At 41.8% G+C, this 17,700-nt stretch overlaps 1 protein-coding gene across 1 annotated transcript in view; it reads right to left on the minus strand.

The window, feature by feature from the left end:
- Nucleotides 1-11,227, minus strand: part of SI (sucrase-isomaltase) — a 45,246-nt gene extending 34,019 nt beyond the window's left edge. The window contains exons 1-7 of the mRNA XM_058030985.1: nucleotides 11,043-11,227; nucleotides 9,283-9,409; nucleotides 7,903-7,976; nucleotides 3,261-3,381; nucleotides 2,452-2,561; nucleotides 1,624-1,775; nucleotides 72-243 (exon numbers count right to left, since the gene is read on the minus strand). Of these exons, the coding sequence (XP_057886968.1) occupies nucleotides 72-243; nucleotides 1,624-1,775; nucleotides 2,452-2,561; nucleotides 3,261-3,381; nucleotides 7,903-7,976; nucleotides 9,283-9,409 (756 nt within the window). The 5' untranslated portion in view covers nucleotides 11,043-11,227. The remainder of the gene's footprint in view (nucleotides 1-71; nucleotides 244-1,623; nucleotides 1,776-2,451; nucleotides 2,562-3,260; nucleotides 3,382-7,902; nucleotides 7,977-9,282; nucleotides 9,410-11,042) is intronic.
- Between the last annotated feature and the right edge of the window lie 6,473 nt (nucleotides 11,228-17,700).

Below are 17,700 nucleotides of genomic sequence, written 5' to 3' on the forward strand. Positions count from 1 at the left end.
CACGAACGTGCTCCCAGCCAGGTTTGGGTGGCAGGACTGAAAAGGCTGAGGGGGAAGAAGCCCAGACTCACAGCAGCTGGGGGAGTGTCCCTGCTGAAGAGGGGCCAGGTTCTCCAGTTGACATCGTGCCGGTACTGCTTGTGCACGTGCTCCCCAATGCCGTAGATGTTGCTGCTGGGCAGCCTGATGGAGAGCTGCAGGAACTGGTCAGCGTACTGCAGGGGCCCGATGGTGGTGTCAAACCTGGTGGAAAAGTGCAAAAAAAAAAAAATATGAGGAAAAAAAGGAAGGGTTTTACCAAGGGTTGTTGCAAGGAATGTTTCTGGTCATTTCAGCTGGAGATGGGTGGCACAGTCAGGTCTCCACACAGATCTTTCAGGTTTATCTTCCAGCTGCTGCTGGAATCAGGACTCTCTCTTGGGGCCTCAAGTGGAACAACTGCTGGTGGACAGTCACAGACTTTATCAAAATAATCAAGACTTTGGCAATGAATCTGGCAATGACATATTCTCCTTCTACAAAAAGGCCTCTCTGTTTAAGAGCTGGGGAAAAATCAGTGCAAACGTCATGCAAAGAAATTTATCAAGGATTTATCTCTGCCCTTACCCTATGGTAGCAACAGCTTCCTTTGAGAGCCTCAAACTCAGAGCCCAACATTCGTCTTTTTTTTTTTAAATATTTTTTCACGTCATTTTTTCTTTAGACACCCAAATGCAAACACTTTGATGAAATTAAACGAAGGCTTAAGGAAATTTAGACAATATTCCAGAGAATTGTTTCAGTGTGGTCCCTCAGGTGTCTCATCCCCCTCCCTGTACCTGTTTAATCAGTCAGGCACTGCTGACTGCCAAGTCCATCTTCTGTGCCCTCTGTAATTGCAAATCAATCATGACAAAGGATTCCAGGCAAGAAAACAATACTAATAAGAGCAAAAAGCAACCCTCAATTAATGAAACTCGAAGCCTTGCTAATCCAGGTGGCCCAGCCCTGTGACAGTTAATCATTTCTGGCTGATTTAATGAGCACCTTCATCTGGCACTTCCCTGCTCTCAGGGCACTTGGACACCTCTGGCTTGGTGGCTTTGGTTCCATTCATTTATTTTTAGAACATGAATGGGATGAGACAATCCAATGCTCAAGTTCATTCAATATTTTACACACAGCCTTACACAACCAGCTGTCCTTGGATAACACAGGTGTAAAGGGCAGCCTGATTTTGGCGGTTCAGGGCCTCAGCACAAGTGTAGTAAAGAAGATAAAAGGTAAAGGAAGGTTAAAAAAAAGTTAAAAGGTAAAGAAGATAAAAGGAAATCAGGAATTTTCCCACATGGTTTGAAGAACTGGCAGAGTCCCACAGGCAATAAAAATTCCCCATATTGAGATTTCCCCTGCACTGGGGCAACATGATCAGAGAGCCACACTTGAAACCCTTCAGACAGAGCTTCCCACCTCAGACTTTGCCCCCAAATTCATCCCAAGAGTCGATGAGGCACATCCAGCAGCCAAGAAGAGAGAAGAAGTCGAGTCTGTGTCCACGAGGACACCTCACAGGTGGCACCTGGTGTGGCTCTCAGGGAGCCCCAGTGACAGCTGTGTCACCAAGGAAGGCCCTCCAGGACTTACAGCACTTTGCCATTGCTGGCTCTGGTCACCACGAGGCCGAAGGGGTTCTGCTTCAGCTCCACGTTGTAGCTGGGGTTGGAGGCCCTGGATCCCTGGAAGGGCTTCACGTGCTCGTGAGGGACCTCGAACCTTTTAGCATTGGGGTCAGTGATCTGCACACATTGACACAACACAAGGGTTGGGCCTTGACAGAATTAATCCCCAATACAGACATTTTCCAGCATTATCCACAGTTCCGACTCAGGGTATTTCCACCCAGTTCTGACTCAGGGTATTTCCACCCTTATCCCGGTCTCCTCCTCTGCTTTCATTATTATCTACTTCCAAGTTTAATTACTCATTTTCAGCCATTTTCTTCAGAATATTTGTCTCTGTGTTTCCCTGGCTCACCAGGAACCCGCCACAGGACAAAGTCTCCCCCAGAAGGTTCTCAACCCCACATCCATGGCACAGAGCTTGAGCTCTCATGGAAAACACAAACCATTGGAAAAGCTAATATTGTCTGTCAAAATGATTGAGAGATGTGATTGGGCCATCAGCAAAAACTAAGCAAATACATTTATCCCCCCAAATCTTCCTGTGATGAGGACAAATGGTGGATAATAGGAAAGCTGAGCTTTCCAGAGGTCTGGGTGATTTTTCATGCAGAATTCCCAGTGCGCCGAGCCCCCGTTAGCCTGAGGCATTGCAACAGCAGGGAGGACAGCAAAAAAACTTCACTGGGAACCATGAGAGTGCTCCAGAGGCACCAATCCTACACTCCCTGCACAGGCAGCCCCACATCTGGCAGAGCAAACAGGCCGTGGGGCAGCAGAGGACAAAGCTGACCTTGAAGTGGAAGCGGTTGTCTGTCTGATACTCGGCCGTGAGCAGCACGGTCTGGATGTCATCCCCAAAGAGGGAAGGGGATGGCAGCCTGTCCAACGTGGCCTGAAACCCTTGGGAGACAAACAGGGGGGTATGTCAGAACCCAGGAAATTCCTCTGGCTGCCCTGGAGGGCTCCAGCCCCTGCCCGGGGGGCTCAGAGACCTTGGAGCCCCAGACCCCTGTGCCTTTGATTGAGCCCTTGGAAAAAACAACCACCAACCTTTATATGAAGAACTACAAGTCAAGAAAGTTTAAGTAGAATAATAGTTTGTCACGGGGTGAAAAATAGATTTTTGAGGGTTTTGGAATGGGGGCTCGAGGTCCCAAGAGGAAGAAATTTGGGCATGCCTTGTCCTTTTTCCTTCTTCTTCCTAGCCTGCATCTTCTGGGTGATGGTGGCACTTTTGGATTGGTTTAGAGTAGAAGCTCACTGTCTAACATGGGTGATGGGCATTGGGAAGTTATTGTAAATAGTGTACATGTAGTTTTTAGTATAGTAAATAAGTTATTGTAAATAGTGTAGATGTAGTTTTTAGCATAAAAAGATAACCCCAGTGTGCCTCAACCCCACCTGCCAGACAGACCCCGGCGGGTCAGAGAAAGAACGTAATAAATATGAAACAATAAACAACCTCGAGAACCAGAACAGAAGAACTGCGACTCCTCCTTTGACTGCTGGGCTGGGAAAAGAGGCTGGTGGGGATCTCAGAGTCGCTGTGACCAGCAGAAATGCCGAGATGGGGGAGCTGGGGCCCAGCCCAGAGCTCACCTGCCTGCGTGGACCTCTCGGAGCCGCGCACTTTGTAGCCGTGGTTGGGCGAGAAGTAGCACCAGGGCACGTTGGCGTCGTTCTGGGGGCTCCAGCAGCAGCCGCGGCGGGAGCAGGTGCTCTGAGCAAGGACAGCGGGGCACAGATCAGTGGGGTCATGCAAACACGCCCACACCAAACCGGTTCAGTGCACATTTCACCCCAAACACCAGAAACCTTCAGGATTTCTGCGCTCGGGTCAAGCCCTGCTTTGAAAAACCCCATGGAGTGAACTCAGCGGTGGCACAAAAAACACTAGAAAGGTTTTTATGGATTCAGAGAAAACTTGCTTGTTGGAGATGCAGTCTTTCTTAAGGACAAGACAAGATCCACAGGTAAAACAAATATTTTAAAAGAATTATTGAATAATTTAAATATTGTAAAAGAATTATTCAATTATTGTTAAATAATTATTGAATTATTATATTATTCAATAATATATTGTTATATTATTGAATTATTATTCAATACTTAATGAATTATTATATTATTCTATTATTGAATCATATTAATGATAATATATATTTATTATAATATAATATATATTATATATTATAATATATAATATATCATATCAAATTATTGATTATGTTCAATAATCTACATCTCTCTGCTGTGACAGATACAGCAGAGTCTGACCAAAAGTCACACACCGGAGAGGGGGTGAAATTTATCATGGGATTAACATGTAATAAACATCTAAAAATGCATAATTAAACATTGTGCATCATATCTACATTTTAATGTAATTTTCCAGTATCAGAAATAGTTAGACTGCTTCTGCATAACCTCAAATTGAGATAATTTTTTTTTTTAATAAACCTATTTTTTCAAGCCTCTGTCTCAGTGCAGTGGCACCATGCTTTACCCACACATTCACTAGAAAGCTGGAATTCCTTTGCTCTGCTGTTAGAAATGAGCTTGTTCATGTGCTCTGGGTGAGAGGTTTATGTTTGGAGATAAGACTGGGGCAATGAATCACAAAGTTTCCTCCCATTTTCTCTCCTCAAACCCCCATTCATTACTTAGGGCAAAGAACAGTGGCAAAGCAACTTCCACTGAGGGCAAAGGGTGATTCCATCAGTGACCTCAGGTACCCTGCTCCAAAAGGTACCTTCCAAACCTCACTTTCACCTCTCCGCTACCAGAAGCTCTTTCCGCCTTCCTCTGAATGTGCAAAAATGCTTTTGGTGCTTGTAATAAATATATAAAATATTCTGCAGCTTGAAATAGGTGGACATGAGCCCAAACCTGCACTGCTGCTGTCCTTGCTTTGGGGTTGGAGAGCCCAGACTGCTCAGTGCAGGTTAAATTACTTTCAGAGGCTCTGGGCAGATAAAAGATAAGGCAGCTCCAGCCCAGCAATCAGGCAGGTGCTGCAGGAGCTCACAAAGCCACTGCCTTGGGAAGCCTCAGGGCATTTATTTGATAGTGGTTTTACAGAGCACAGAAATCACTCAAAACCACCCAAAATAAACCCCAGATTCACCAAACAGGTGAATGTTTTTCCTCTCTGTCATAGAATCATCCCATCAGAAAACATTTGCTGTCATTTCCATCAGGTTCCAAGCCAAAATTAAGGGCGGTAGGAGGAGAGCTGTAGGGACTCATTTTTCTCCTTTGACACACAGAGCCTTTGTAAGGCTGTGAAAAACCCAGGCTCACTTCCCACCTGCCCAGATGCCCGCTGAGAGCTCCCCATTTCCCATTTATAAACCAGGGCAAAGGAGAGGAAGCACACAGCTCTCCAAGACTGCAGAGATCTCAGCTTTATCCCCTCACTTCATTTCCTTCATATATGGGGGAATATCCTAAATATAAGAACAGATTCACTACCTCCATCCTCTTCTCAGACCATCCCATAAAAAGCAGAATAAACTGATTTCCCTAAAACCTGGCACTTCAAGAATCCACATTCCCAGCTTCCTAAGCACCTTTTTCTTCTCCCTAGCTATTTCTCCTGAATTCTCCTCAACTATTTTCAGCAGTTCCTTCACAGTCCAGTGACATTTTTCCAGCTGGATCTTATCCTGGCAGATCCCTATTTCTGTGGCACGTTGAGCTTTATATCTGCGCAAGGAAGCGAACGCAGGAGCGGTGCCTGGCACAGGGGAAGGAGCAGAGTTCACCACAGACACTGGGGAGCCTGTTGTAAAAGCAATCATCTGCCATAAATAACGCTGTGATCCCAGGCTGGGGGCTGTAAAAGCAGCACAACAGACACCAGCACCCAAAGCTTCATTGGGAATTACCCTGGATACAAGGAAGCTGTGTGCACTGTGTGCACTGGGGTACAGCACGGGCTGAGCTCCAAGGGCTCCAAGAGGAGCCTGGCCACGTGCTGAGCTTCAATGTGCATCCACACAGGCCTCCTCCAGCAGGGCATTTTGGGGAGAAAAGCACAGAAACCAAGCCCAAAGCAACAATTCCCCCTTCCCTGAGCTTTCAGAGGTGTCAGCCTGGCCTCCTCCAGCTCTGCTCAGTGGGATTCTTGTTTTACTGCTGTGTTCTGCTTGTCTGAGCAGACCTCCAGGCAATTTTCCACAGCAGTGAATAGATCCTGAATATCTTCCTTCTTCCAGCAGCTCTATCTTCACCAACCACATGATCAAATAAAAAAAATATCTATTTCTTTTCTTTTGTTGTTTTCTTCCTGCCTTCCTCTTCTCTTCATCTCTTCTCTTCGCCTTCCTTTCTCCTCTTCTCTTCTCTCTGCCTTCCTTTCTCCTCTCTCCATCTCCTCTCTATTTCCTCCTTCTTTTCATTTTCTTTTCATTTTCTTTTCATTTTCTTTTCATTTTCTTTCTTTCTTTCTTTCTTTCTTTCTTTCTTTCTTTCTTTCTTTCTTTCTTTCTTTCTTTCTTTCTTTCTTTCTCCTATTTACTTCTCATTTCTGCAATCCCACTCATTTTCTGGCGCCACCCTGGACATCCTCAGTGACCAAGGCACTCAAGGCAGACACCAACCCTTGCAGATCAGCTTAGCCAAGCCATTTTCCCCAGCTGCTGTTTACTCTGAAAACCACAAACACGAACACAAACCACTGCAGCAGAGTGATGCAGTTTCACAGATTCCTGCACTAGAGGAACCAAACCACAACCAGGGCAAAATGTGCCCAGGAGTGAATGGAATCACTGGGATGGGATACTGACTTTCCCCATGGACTAAACGTGATATTTATCTCTAACCCTGTCCAATCTGCTGCCTGCTCTTCACTAATATTCAGAAATCATTTATTTTACCGCTAAATTCCATATCAGGCACCCTCAGCGTTGCAATCTGCGTCTACTTTTCTGCTGGGAGCTGTGGTTTGATGGTTTTGAATTCTCTCCCAGCTGCAAGCAGAGCAGAGCAGAGCAGCACTGCTGCCCTCCCTGCTCGTGGGGTGACCGGCTCAGAGGCAGTAATTACAGATTTAAATGATCTGCATGGCTTCTCCTGCAGGGCTCTGCCTCTTCCTGGGGCAGGGAAGGAGCCTGAAGAGGCAAGGACAGGCTGGGATTTGAACCTTTCCTAACCCATCCCCTGCAGGACTTTATTGAGCTACAAATCATAACAAAACCCATGGCAGGAGAGGCTTTAACAACAGCCAGCTCTGGAACTAGGTGGGGATTTCCTCCAGGTTCAAACAGCTGGGTAACAATTATTGCAGCTCTGTGAATGACAGAAGTAACCCACATCACACTGGGGTTTTTTTCTCTCCCTTAAGCTGCCCCTCCCCAGATCAAAGATAGATACCAGGCATCCACCAGAAAACAAGAAAATTCATAATAAATATGAAAATAATAATGATAATAAATATTAACATTTATAATTTAATTATAATAAATAATAATAATAAAAATAAAATTATAATATTTATAGTCTTTCAGGAGTAACTATTACTAAAACCTTCTCAATGTGAAAGCACTGAAAAAATAAAGGGCATCATAAAATCATGGAATGGTTTGGGTTGGAAGGGACCTCAAAGCTCCTCTCATTCCAATTCCTCCCATGGGCAGGGAACCTTCCACCATCCCAGGCTGCTCCAAGGCTCACCCAGCCTGAGATGATGCTTTTCATGGGAATTTGAACTCCAAGATTCTTAAGCCAAAAGGTGTTTTCCATACTCTGCTCTCTCAGACACCCCAACCAGGACAAGGTGAGAGATGAGAATTGGACTCCACACTCCCAGAAAGCTGATTTATTATATTATGATGTATATTATATTAAAAGAAATGATCCAAAGTGGGTCTGAAAGGAAACTCTGACCACACCTTGTAAAATGGCACATCCCAGTAAAGGCCATCACTTCTGAATTATTCTAAGTGCCACTTTTTGACCATCACACCAAATGAAACCATTCAGAAAAAGTTGTTAAAAACCAAAGGTAACTCTTTTAACTGCTTGATTTCTGACCAATATTTTTGCCACCTCTGCCTAAACCAGAGAAATCAGACCTGCTGTCAAAGGGCTGAAATCCTGCAAACACTGGGGAAATCACACATTTAAACAGGTTAAGGAAACACCTGAGCTAGCAGAGACAAATGACATTTCTATAAATAAGCAGGAGGTTTTATGGGATAAAAATCTCTTTTCTAGTATTTTCCAGAACGTTACCAACCTGTGTTGCAAGTTCATCTGGGATGCAGTCAATTCTCTGTGCTACTGGTGTATCCTGACATTGTGGGAAAAAGTCTGCCAGGGAAATAGAGGAATGGGTTAATACCAGGAATAAAGGAATGGGTTAATACCAGGGAAATAAAGGAATGGGTTAATACCAGCATCTCTAAACTGCAGGAATAACTTGATTCCCTCTAAACTCAGCTCCTGCTGCCTGCTTCCCTAACAACAGCAGAAATCCAAATCACTATCAACCATGGCTTCTGTGATTCATTTTTACCTTTGAAAAACGGCACACAATTATTTCAGATGTGAAAACTTCACAATCATAGAGGTAATTTTGATAATTTTATTTCATTAGTCCACTTTTCAGTTACTCCTGTCAATGTGCTCTGCTCCATTGAAAATATGTGCAAAAAAAAAAAAAAAAAAAAAGGGAAGAACTTTTCTCTTCTTTAATTGGGCTGTCCTGGTGCTCCTTCCTCTGAGCCAGATTTTTCCAGAGGAGCTGGAATTGGAGCATCAGGGAAAATAATGCTACTGTAGATTAAAAAACTCCTTTAGATTTCAGGTTTGTAGGACTGAATTTTAGGTGGGCAGCTTTAGCTGATTAAAGGGAGCACTGAAAGTTATTTTATGTATTTGGGAACTGTTTGGAGCAAGGACTGTGAAGTGCCCTGGGCTGAGATGGACACACAGCCCCAGATTTGCCTCTTTGCACCAGCTGCACTTGTGCTTTTTGCTCAAAAAAACTCCTGTCAATGACAGAGACAAGAAAAATAACATGCAGATAATAGTCTGGATGGGCAGTTTTACTAAAACACAGAGTTGTTTGCCTTGTATAAGCAATAATTTTTATTTTTCTGCCATTTTCACCTCCAAGGTTTTTACTTCAGTCCCTGTGTGTGAATGGAATTACACAGAATGGGACTGGAAGTAAAGCAGGTACTCTGCATCACAGCCCTGGGACACGAGGGTTTCCTGATTTATCAGTGCCTCAGCAAGAAACACTGAGGGATTTTAGGATTATTATAATATTCCACACAATTTGTCCGCTCCCACACAGGGATCAGGCGGAGATTTTTTTTCAGAATTATCTTTTTTTTTTTTTTAATACTCCAAAAATTGCGATTATCTGAGCTCCATGCTCCTAAGGAAAGTCCAATCAGCGCAGGGAGAGATAAGAGATTTTTCACGACAATAAACCCTGACTCACATCATTTATTGCATTCATGATAACTTTGATTGTCTCACCCACAGCCAGGACTGGCCATGATTCACCTTTGGGTGATGATAAGAGCGTTTGGGTACTGATAAGAGCAGGAGCCCCGAGGCAGATGCCAGAGGGGTTTTTGTCCTTGCAGCAGCAGCCAGGGGAAGCTCTCACCTGGAGATTTGACCCCGGGTTCTCCTGTGGCCAGCAGCCCAATGAGGACACAGGCAATGACAGTCACCACGGTGAAGAGGGCAATGAGGGTGAGCTCCAGCCCACTGAACTTCCTGCCCATCTAGGAACCCAGAGAAACCCCATCAGACAAAGAGAAACACAAGCAACAGCTCTAAATTATAATTTTATATATATATATATATACACATATATATATTCTATATATATAATTTATTATATATATAATATATATTATATATTATTATATATAATAATATAATATATTATATATAATTATATATATTATATTTATAAAGGTTGCTAATAATGTTTATAAATTAACACATTTTAATTAAAATATGATTTTTAATTTAAAAATTTTTAATAAATTGTTCTGGTTGTGAGCCACATCACCTAATCCTGAGGTTTAAATAAAACTCTACTTAAATGCTATGCGCAATAAGTCTCCAGTTCAAGATAATTCGCCCAGTGCAGATTATGAAATTATTACACTCAGAAACGCATTTTGGTCCCTGCAAATCACTGAACACAGAACAATTTACTCCTGAAATTAACCATGAAGTTTCCCACAGGTTACTAAAATTTCTGAAACAGAAAACAAATTAAATCTTCTTCCCCTTTTTCCCTTTTTTAAACGTTCTTTTCGCCCATAGAGCAAACACAAGGCTATTCATTTAAAAATGAGGAACTTGATTGGTTAGAAATATACCTGAGAACAGCTGGAATAAACTCTGAGGGCGTGTCCAGGACACGTGGGGAAGGCAAGACAGAGATAAATTGCTTTTTTGTGCAGTGGCAGAACAGAGTGTGTACAAGCTCATGGCACAGTGGTTGCTGCTGGAATCACAACTGAAATATGGCAGATAACTCAATGGAGTCAGTGCCTTAAAAAGCTGTGGAAAACACGAGGTTTTCCCAAATTTATTTTTAATATTTTTGGTGAGAAAGGAGTGCTGAGCCAAGGGGGCTCTGCTGGCTCAGAGAACAACCCAGAGCCATCAACACCGAACTGTGAACCAGCAATCAAACTGATTAAAACGAATTAAAACTAATTAAAACTAATTAAAACAAATCTCAGCAGCCAGGTCAATACACACTGGCAGCTACCACTGCATTTAGCTTGTGGTTAAGGGATTTAACCTCATAAAACAGAGTTAAATACAGAGAAATTGGTTCTTTTCAGTTAAGGAAGTGTGGGAGCAGGTGTGCATTGCACTGGCACATCAGAACACTTTCACATGTTTTAGTGATGACCCACAGAAGGGAAGAATACTTTAGAATGAACTATTTTGTGAGTGAAATAACAGTTTAAATCATTGTGTGCACCTGCTGCCATTTTTAACCCATCCTTTCCCTCCATCACAAACTAAAATCCCCTTTTGCTGTGTGGCCCCAGTTGATACCATCCTAAAACTTAAAACCCCTAACGTTCATTTTCCTGAAAAGCAGGATTTTATTCAAGCCCTTGTCATTAAAGCCTTCTATCTCATTGAATTTCAGTTCTTTCTTCTCCTGGTCTCCCTCCAAATCCTAAAACATTGGAAATAAATCCTTATCATTTATACATCTAAGCTATGCTATGTGATGAGCGTTCATCAGTGAGGCAAAGCTCTCCAGAACCTTGAAATAAATAATATGTAATATATATATATAAAAATATATTAAAAAAATATAAATATATATAAATATATATATATAAAATATATATAAAAATAAGAAAATGAGAGCCTTACCTTGACGTTTCTGTGGCTCCTTCATTTGCTGCTCCTGACTGTGAAGACCTGGGGCTTTATGAGCTGCTGTTATCAGTTCTCAGCTGTGTTTGCAGAGCCCTGGGCCAATGGCAGGCACAGCCAGAATTACAGGCAGATTACAGACACTCTTTGGACTAAACACTCTTTGGACCTCAATATGAAGTATCAGGTTCTGCAAAGGAGTGAAGAGCAGCCATGAAATGCCAGACAGCTCATCCAGTGGCATGGCTGGGTTTTTTGAATCCGTTCTTCTCCCATATCTTTGTTACTTTAACCTTCGTGGAACTATCATGTTCCTCTTGTAATATTTCTGCCTAATCACCACAAGAAGTCATTAAACATTCTCAAATGAGGGAAAGAGCTGTTGAACATGTTGCAGGGGAGGATCTAATTTATGACCATTAAAATTTTTATTGGAATTAACTATAAAAGATTAATCTTAAATCAATATAAACAGATTTCAGGGGATATTACTAATAAATGTCAAAAGCAGATGAAAAAGATGAAACATTAACACAGAAATGTTAAAATTTTATAGCCATGAGGCTTCAATCATAACCTTAATATGAATGCTTCACACCTAACTGGTTTTTGTCTTTTTTTTGCAAATGATAGGTGGGATTCTAACATTAAATCTGCATTTTTCAAAGGAACGTTTTCAATTCATATTATCATGAATATTTACAATATTTTCAATAATAAAGAATTTTCAATAATAAAGAAATGGTTGAGAACTTCCTTCCTTCCTTCCTTCCTTCCTTCCTTCCTTCCTTCCTTCCTTCCTTCCTTCCTTCCTTCCTTCCTTCCTTCCTTCCTTCCTTCCTTCCTTCCTTCCTTCCTTCCTTCCTTCCTTCCTTCCTTCCTTCCTTCCTTCCTTCCTTCCTTCCTTCCTTCCTTCCTTCCTTCCTTCCTTCCTTCCTTCCTTCCTTCCTTCCTTCCTTCCTTCCTTCCTTCCTTCCTTCCTTCCTTCCTTCCTTCCTTCCTTCCTTCCTTCCTTCCTTCCTTCCCCATCTATCATCCATCCATCCCCTCATATCAATGCCACCACTCCCAGGGACTCAGTGAACCACAGGCAGAGTTTCTAAACCAACCTCACCCCTCCTTTCCATGGGAACAACCCCCAAATCCAAGAAAAAGCTAGAAACATTGCTAAAAATTGCCAGATATGCTGCTTTGTGAGTGTCCACGAAAAAACCAAAATGGTTTAGTGAAGATTATGAAGATGACAACGGTTGGGGAAGCCTGAGGGGTTTGTTTGATAGATATTTGTTCTCCAAAGTTTATTTATTTCATTTGACTGCTCCGGGAAAGCCCAGCACAACATATTCCAGGGGTTCCATTTAACAATCTCCCTGCCCTCAATAAAACCATTTGCTTAAGTGCTTCCCTGAGCTGGCAGTGCCACAAAGCTCAGTTATCCATCACCCAGGGAACGCTTCCCTGTGCTCCAGAACACACACCCAGCAACACCAGCTCTCCAGGAGGGTTTCCCAGCAGCTTTCCTGTGCTGTTGTGGGGTCCCCAGGACGAGGTGAGATGAGAATTTGACTCCAAGTTCTCAGAAGGCTGATACATTATATTATATTATATTATATTATATTATATTATATTATATTATATTATATTATATTATATTATATTATATTATATTATATTACATTATATTACATTATATTACATTATATTATACGATATGATATTATGCTATATTATACTATACTATATTATACTATAGAAAGATAAAGGAGACATCCGAAGGCTAGAACAAGAATGAAGAATAAAAACCTGTGCCTGACCAGAGTCCTGACACAGCTGGACTGTGATTGGTCATTAAATTAAAACAATTCACATGCTGGGTACATATTTCTCCAAATCATACTCCAAAGCAGCAAAACATGGAGAAGCTGAGGCTTCCCAGGAGAAGAAATCCTGGCGAAGGGATTTTTCATAAAATATCACGGTGACACTTTCCTTTGTTTCCTTTCCAGCTCTGTTACCCCACAAAGGAGATCAGGGCAAGGTGTGAGACAAAGCTGCAAGGGGGAGGAATGGGGAAGGGACACTGAGAGCCCATAAAGACAAGGAGAACTCCAATAAGTGAAGAGCTGGAGCAGCCTGGTCTCTGCTGGCTCCTGCTTTGGTTTCCAGGAATTCAGAGCTGATTCCTCTCTGACAAAAAGCTGGGAAAAACAATTGTTGGAAACCCAGGGGTAAAGGCTGGGCTGGAGAGAATGGCACAGGAAAGCAATCTAGGAAATGAGGTACTGTTAAAAATGCAGTAATTTAAAAAGAGACATTTATCTCTTTGCTTTGAACTGGTCCGTTTTTAATTAAATCACACACAACTTGCAAAGCTCGTTAGCTGGGCTGAGTGAGCTCCCTGACATTCCTTCAGTCAGCAGGGCTAAAAATTGGGGTTTCAGCTACAGGACCATGCTAGGAAATAGAAATGGCTAATGCTTTGCCTACAGTTTAATAAAGGGAAATAGACATGGCTAATGCTTTGCCTACAGTTTAATAAAGGGAAATAGAAATGGCTTAAGCTTTGCCTACAGTTTAGTAAAGGAAATAGAAATGGTTTATGCTTTGTTTCCAGTTTAATAAGATTTGTGTTTTCACTGTTTTGCTGTCAAACATTAGAGATAAGTAAGAGTTACAGCCCCTAATTTCTGTAATGATCTGTTGGCACATTTCCAGGCCAGCCAGGACCGTTATCCTGGAAGGATGTGAGGCACAGAGCCAGCAGGAGCACACTCCTGTGATCCCACCTTCCTGCTGTGCCTGGCTGAACCCACCCTGCACTCCCTCTTCTCCAGGCTGGGAGCTCTCCGGGCTGGCTCTGGCCACGTCCAAGCAAGAATAAAGGCTGAGCTGTTTGCAGGGGCCCAGAGTCTCCTGCAGACATTCAGCTGATGCCTCAGCAAGGCGCTGAAAACAGATTTTCCCCCAAAGAGGCTCCGGAGAGAACGAATTTGGATGCATCCCATGTTGTGTCATTTTCCCAAAGCACATCACAATTCAAGATCAGATGCTGTGAGCTCCGACTCAGACAAAAGCAGTTTTCATTTTATAGTAATTGACAACCAAAATATTTTGATTTTGTTTACCAAACAGACGGAGAAATAATATCAACTGAGTCATTTCATTGCTGTGGAAAGGCAGAACATATTTGAAGTTCATTTTCGAAGTATGTGCAGTTCTTCTCAAGGAAATGCAAATAGATATGCTTTAGAAATGATTTTTCTAGATAAATATGTTTCTTTATGTCTAAACAATGGATCTTTATTCTCATTCCAATACCACTTTCGATCCAACAAAGTATGGCAGAGATGAGGAACATTAAAATTTAATGCCAGTGGAATTTATGAATTTTTATTAGGTCAAATTAGAGGCCAGTGATAATTAGAGATCAGTGACCCTGATAATGATGACAAAAGTAAGAATTCCAATGGATCTATGGCTTAGAAAAAGAATAAATTTTGCAGGTCTCAGTGCAAATGAGGAAATTACTTGCTGAGAGTCACTAAAACACAAAAATAATTACTGGAAGTCAGTGCAGAACACACTGCTCAGGTAATGACTCAGTGGGTAAGACCTGAAATCAGAGGAGAAATGTTATAACAATAATCCTAAAAACCCCCAAACCCTCTCATTCTTATTTTAATTGCTGCTGAACACAGAAAGCACGAAGCGAGAAGGCGTCAGATGTGGAAGGAACAAGTGTCAGGATGGTTTGAACCATAATCATGAATATAAATCACTTGATTATGTCTGAAAATTAATAACTGCTGCCGCTCAAGATAGCAAAGGGTAGCTCTTAGTACAGCCAAGTCTTATGTATTGCCAATATTTATTATCTACCTTCTCAACTGACACAGAAATTACAAGATTGCATGAAAAAAAGGGAATATTTCTCTTTTGGCCATTTGTGCATAAATATCAAAATGTGCCTGGCATTATTACTTGATCAAAATCTATCATCTGCTTTTTGATTTTTTTTAAATTTTTTTTAAGCTGTAATAAGAGAACATCAGGGATATTCCAGAATGGAAATATCCTACAAGCAAGAGATTTGAACCTGGCATTTGTAGCTGACAATGTTCACTCCAGGACAGAGATCACTGCCTGTAAATGAAGGGGAAAAGGACAATTAATATTTGCTTCCAGCTAATTGCTGGCTCCAGATAATGCACCAAGCTGAAAGTGACTCTCAGCTGCATCCCCCCAGCTCTGCTTTGGGCAAAATGGAGAGAAAGGAGAAAGAAGTTTAATAAATTAGCAATTATCCTTCCTCCTCAAATATCTGAATTCACAATTTGTTGATTTTCCAGACCAAGCCCACTGTGGGTGCTGGTTTTGGGGTCCTTTGGATGGGAACAGCTGTCAGGTTTTACTGTCAAATCATCCTTTCCTCAACTGCTTCAGCTTCATGTGGGGTTTTTTTCTCCATGTTCCTTCCTACCTGGAATGTACCAGCAGGAACCTGCTGGCAGACCTAGAAACAGCAGAGATGTTTTCTGCACAGGGACATATCAAGGTTATTATTGAAGTTAAATTTGAATAAAGTTTCAGATAAAAATCTAGGTATTGCTTCCTATGAAACCTAATTGGTGAAAAGTTGAAGAACTGGTTAAGAAAGGATGTATCATGTCTCAAATCCCTTTAAAAAATATCCTTCCTTCTCCTTTGATTCCTTAAAAACAGGGAAAATTCTTAAACCCCCCAGGGCATTAATTTTGTGCCTTCTAGAAATGCAAAAGTTCAAATGTGATGTGCTTAAGTGAAGCAGACACTCTTCAAGAATTCAAATATGGACAAATGAGAGTGTTGGATTCAAGAGGCCAAATCCCCCCTCTGTATTTAGGCTGTCCAAAGACTGACTAACATAAAATAAATATTGGCACAACCAGCTCTTCATGCCAGTTTGGGGACACATATGCCCAGAGCACCAGGACACCCAGGAGGCTGCCAGCTCCAAAGATCCTTGAGTCATACATCAGGCAGGTCCAAAATAGCCTTGGATGGATTTTGTAATGCTAGTTAAGGAAAAAAACCCAATAAACTGGGCACTCTTTAATTTCTTGCCTGGTAAATATGCATATTTTTATGACCAGAAAGACCACAAATTTTAGGGTTTTTTTAAAAAATGAAGGTTAATATATAGTTAATAATTACAATAATAATAATTAAAGCATTTTAAGGTGAAATTACAGATCTGCAATAATGACAACAACCTAAAAGGAATAAAAACCTCCAGTTAGTAAATAACACTCAAAATGCACCTTATAAAGTCCCAACTTCATTATCCACCATTCCTACACCATTCCACTGAGTTTTTTCATGTTTTTACTGAACAAAAGCTGAAATGACAGATTGGAGAGAGGAAAAGATAATTCTGAAAGGAGCTGCTTAATGAAATCAGGGCTCTGACCCCTTGCAGGTTTTTTGTCAGAGCTTTTCTGCTGCTCCCATGACTTTCCCTGTCCTTGCTGCAGATGGTCCAACAGCCAATTCCTGAGTTCCTTGCTGCTCCTGAGCAGGAAACAAAGCAAAGCCACCGTTATTATCTCTTGATTCCTCGCCAGCTTTTTGCTTATTTTAGACATGATACTGCTGGATAATATTCAGCTTTGCATTTCTTACCAGTAAAAAAAAAAAATAATAGATGGCTATTGTAGGAAAACAAAAGGATTAAAGGCTTAGGAGCTTCGGGTGCATGTTTAATATTCAGATATTTGTAATAACAACCGAGAGATGCACACAACATCAGTGCCAAGAGAGTGATTTCCTTACACCTGGTTTTGTGTGGTAATTCAGGGAGCACTGCCCAGGAGGGCTGGGCTGGGCAAGGGACAATGATGAGGCAGAGCCCAGCACCATCCAAGATGTGGGAAAACTCAAAATCCACAGCTTTGACCTTCATTGCCACTGCCACCTCCATGGAATCTCAGCTCCTGGTTGTTGAGTCTTAACTTCTCTTTTGCCAAGGTCGTGATTAAACGTGTGAGATATTTCTTGTTGGAATTCAGAGGTTTATTAGTTCTTATCTATGTCTCACAAACCCTGAGTTCTGCAGCACTTCACTCAGACAAACTAAAAATGGAGCCCCATCTCTCTCTACAAGGCCTTTTAAGGATAAACTGTCCAGTTGAGAAATGACACCTCAATTATTTTTACTTAACCCAATAACCAACCACTCATGGGCTGCAATGGGGACTTTTTATCCAATTACACAAAACCACCCAAACCCAGTGGAGAAGAAGGAGAAGAAGGAAAAGAAGAAGGAGAAGAAGAAGGAGAAGAAGAAGGAGAAGGAAGAGGAGAAGAAGGAGCAGCCTCCACCCTAAAATTTCCATCTTGCTTTATATACATAACTACATTCTAAACCCTTAAACTCTGAGTTTCCCACCCTGTGATATCACACATTTCTATCCAAACTCCACCCTCACAATCCCAGTTCCATCATTCCATTTTGGAAGCTCTCCACGGCCTCAGGTCAATGCAGTGTTCTCTTGGGGGTCAGTGCCTGGCAGCACAGAAAATTTTAAATTCTCATTAACCAGGGTTCCAACACTTAGTGACCTCTAAATTGGACCCAAGGGTAATTCTTGTATCACTGGGATTAAGGATTCCAATC

The sequence above is a fragment of the Melospiza georgiana genome, chromosome 10 (genome assembly GCF_028018845.1).
Source record: "Melospiza georgiana isolate bMelGeo1 chromosome 10, bMelGeo1.pri, whole genome shotgun sequence".
Lineage (NCBI taxonomy): Eukaryota > Metazoa > Chordata > Aves > Passeriformes > Passerellidae > Melospiza > Melospiza georgiana.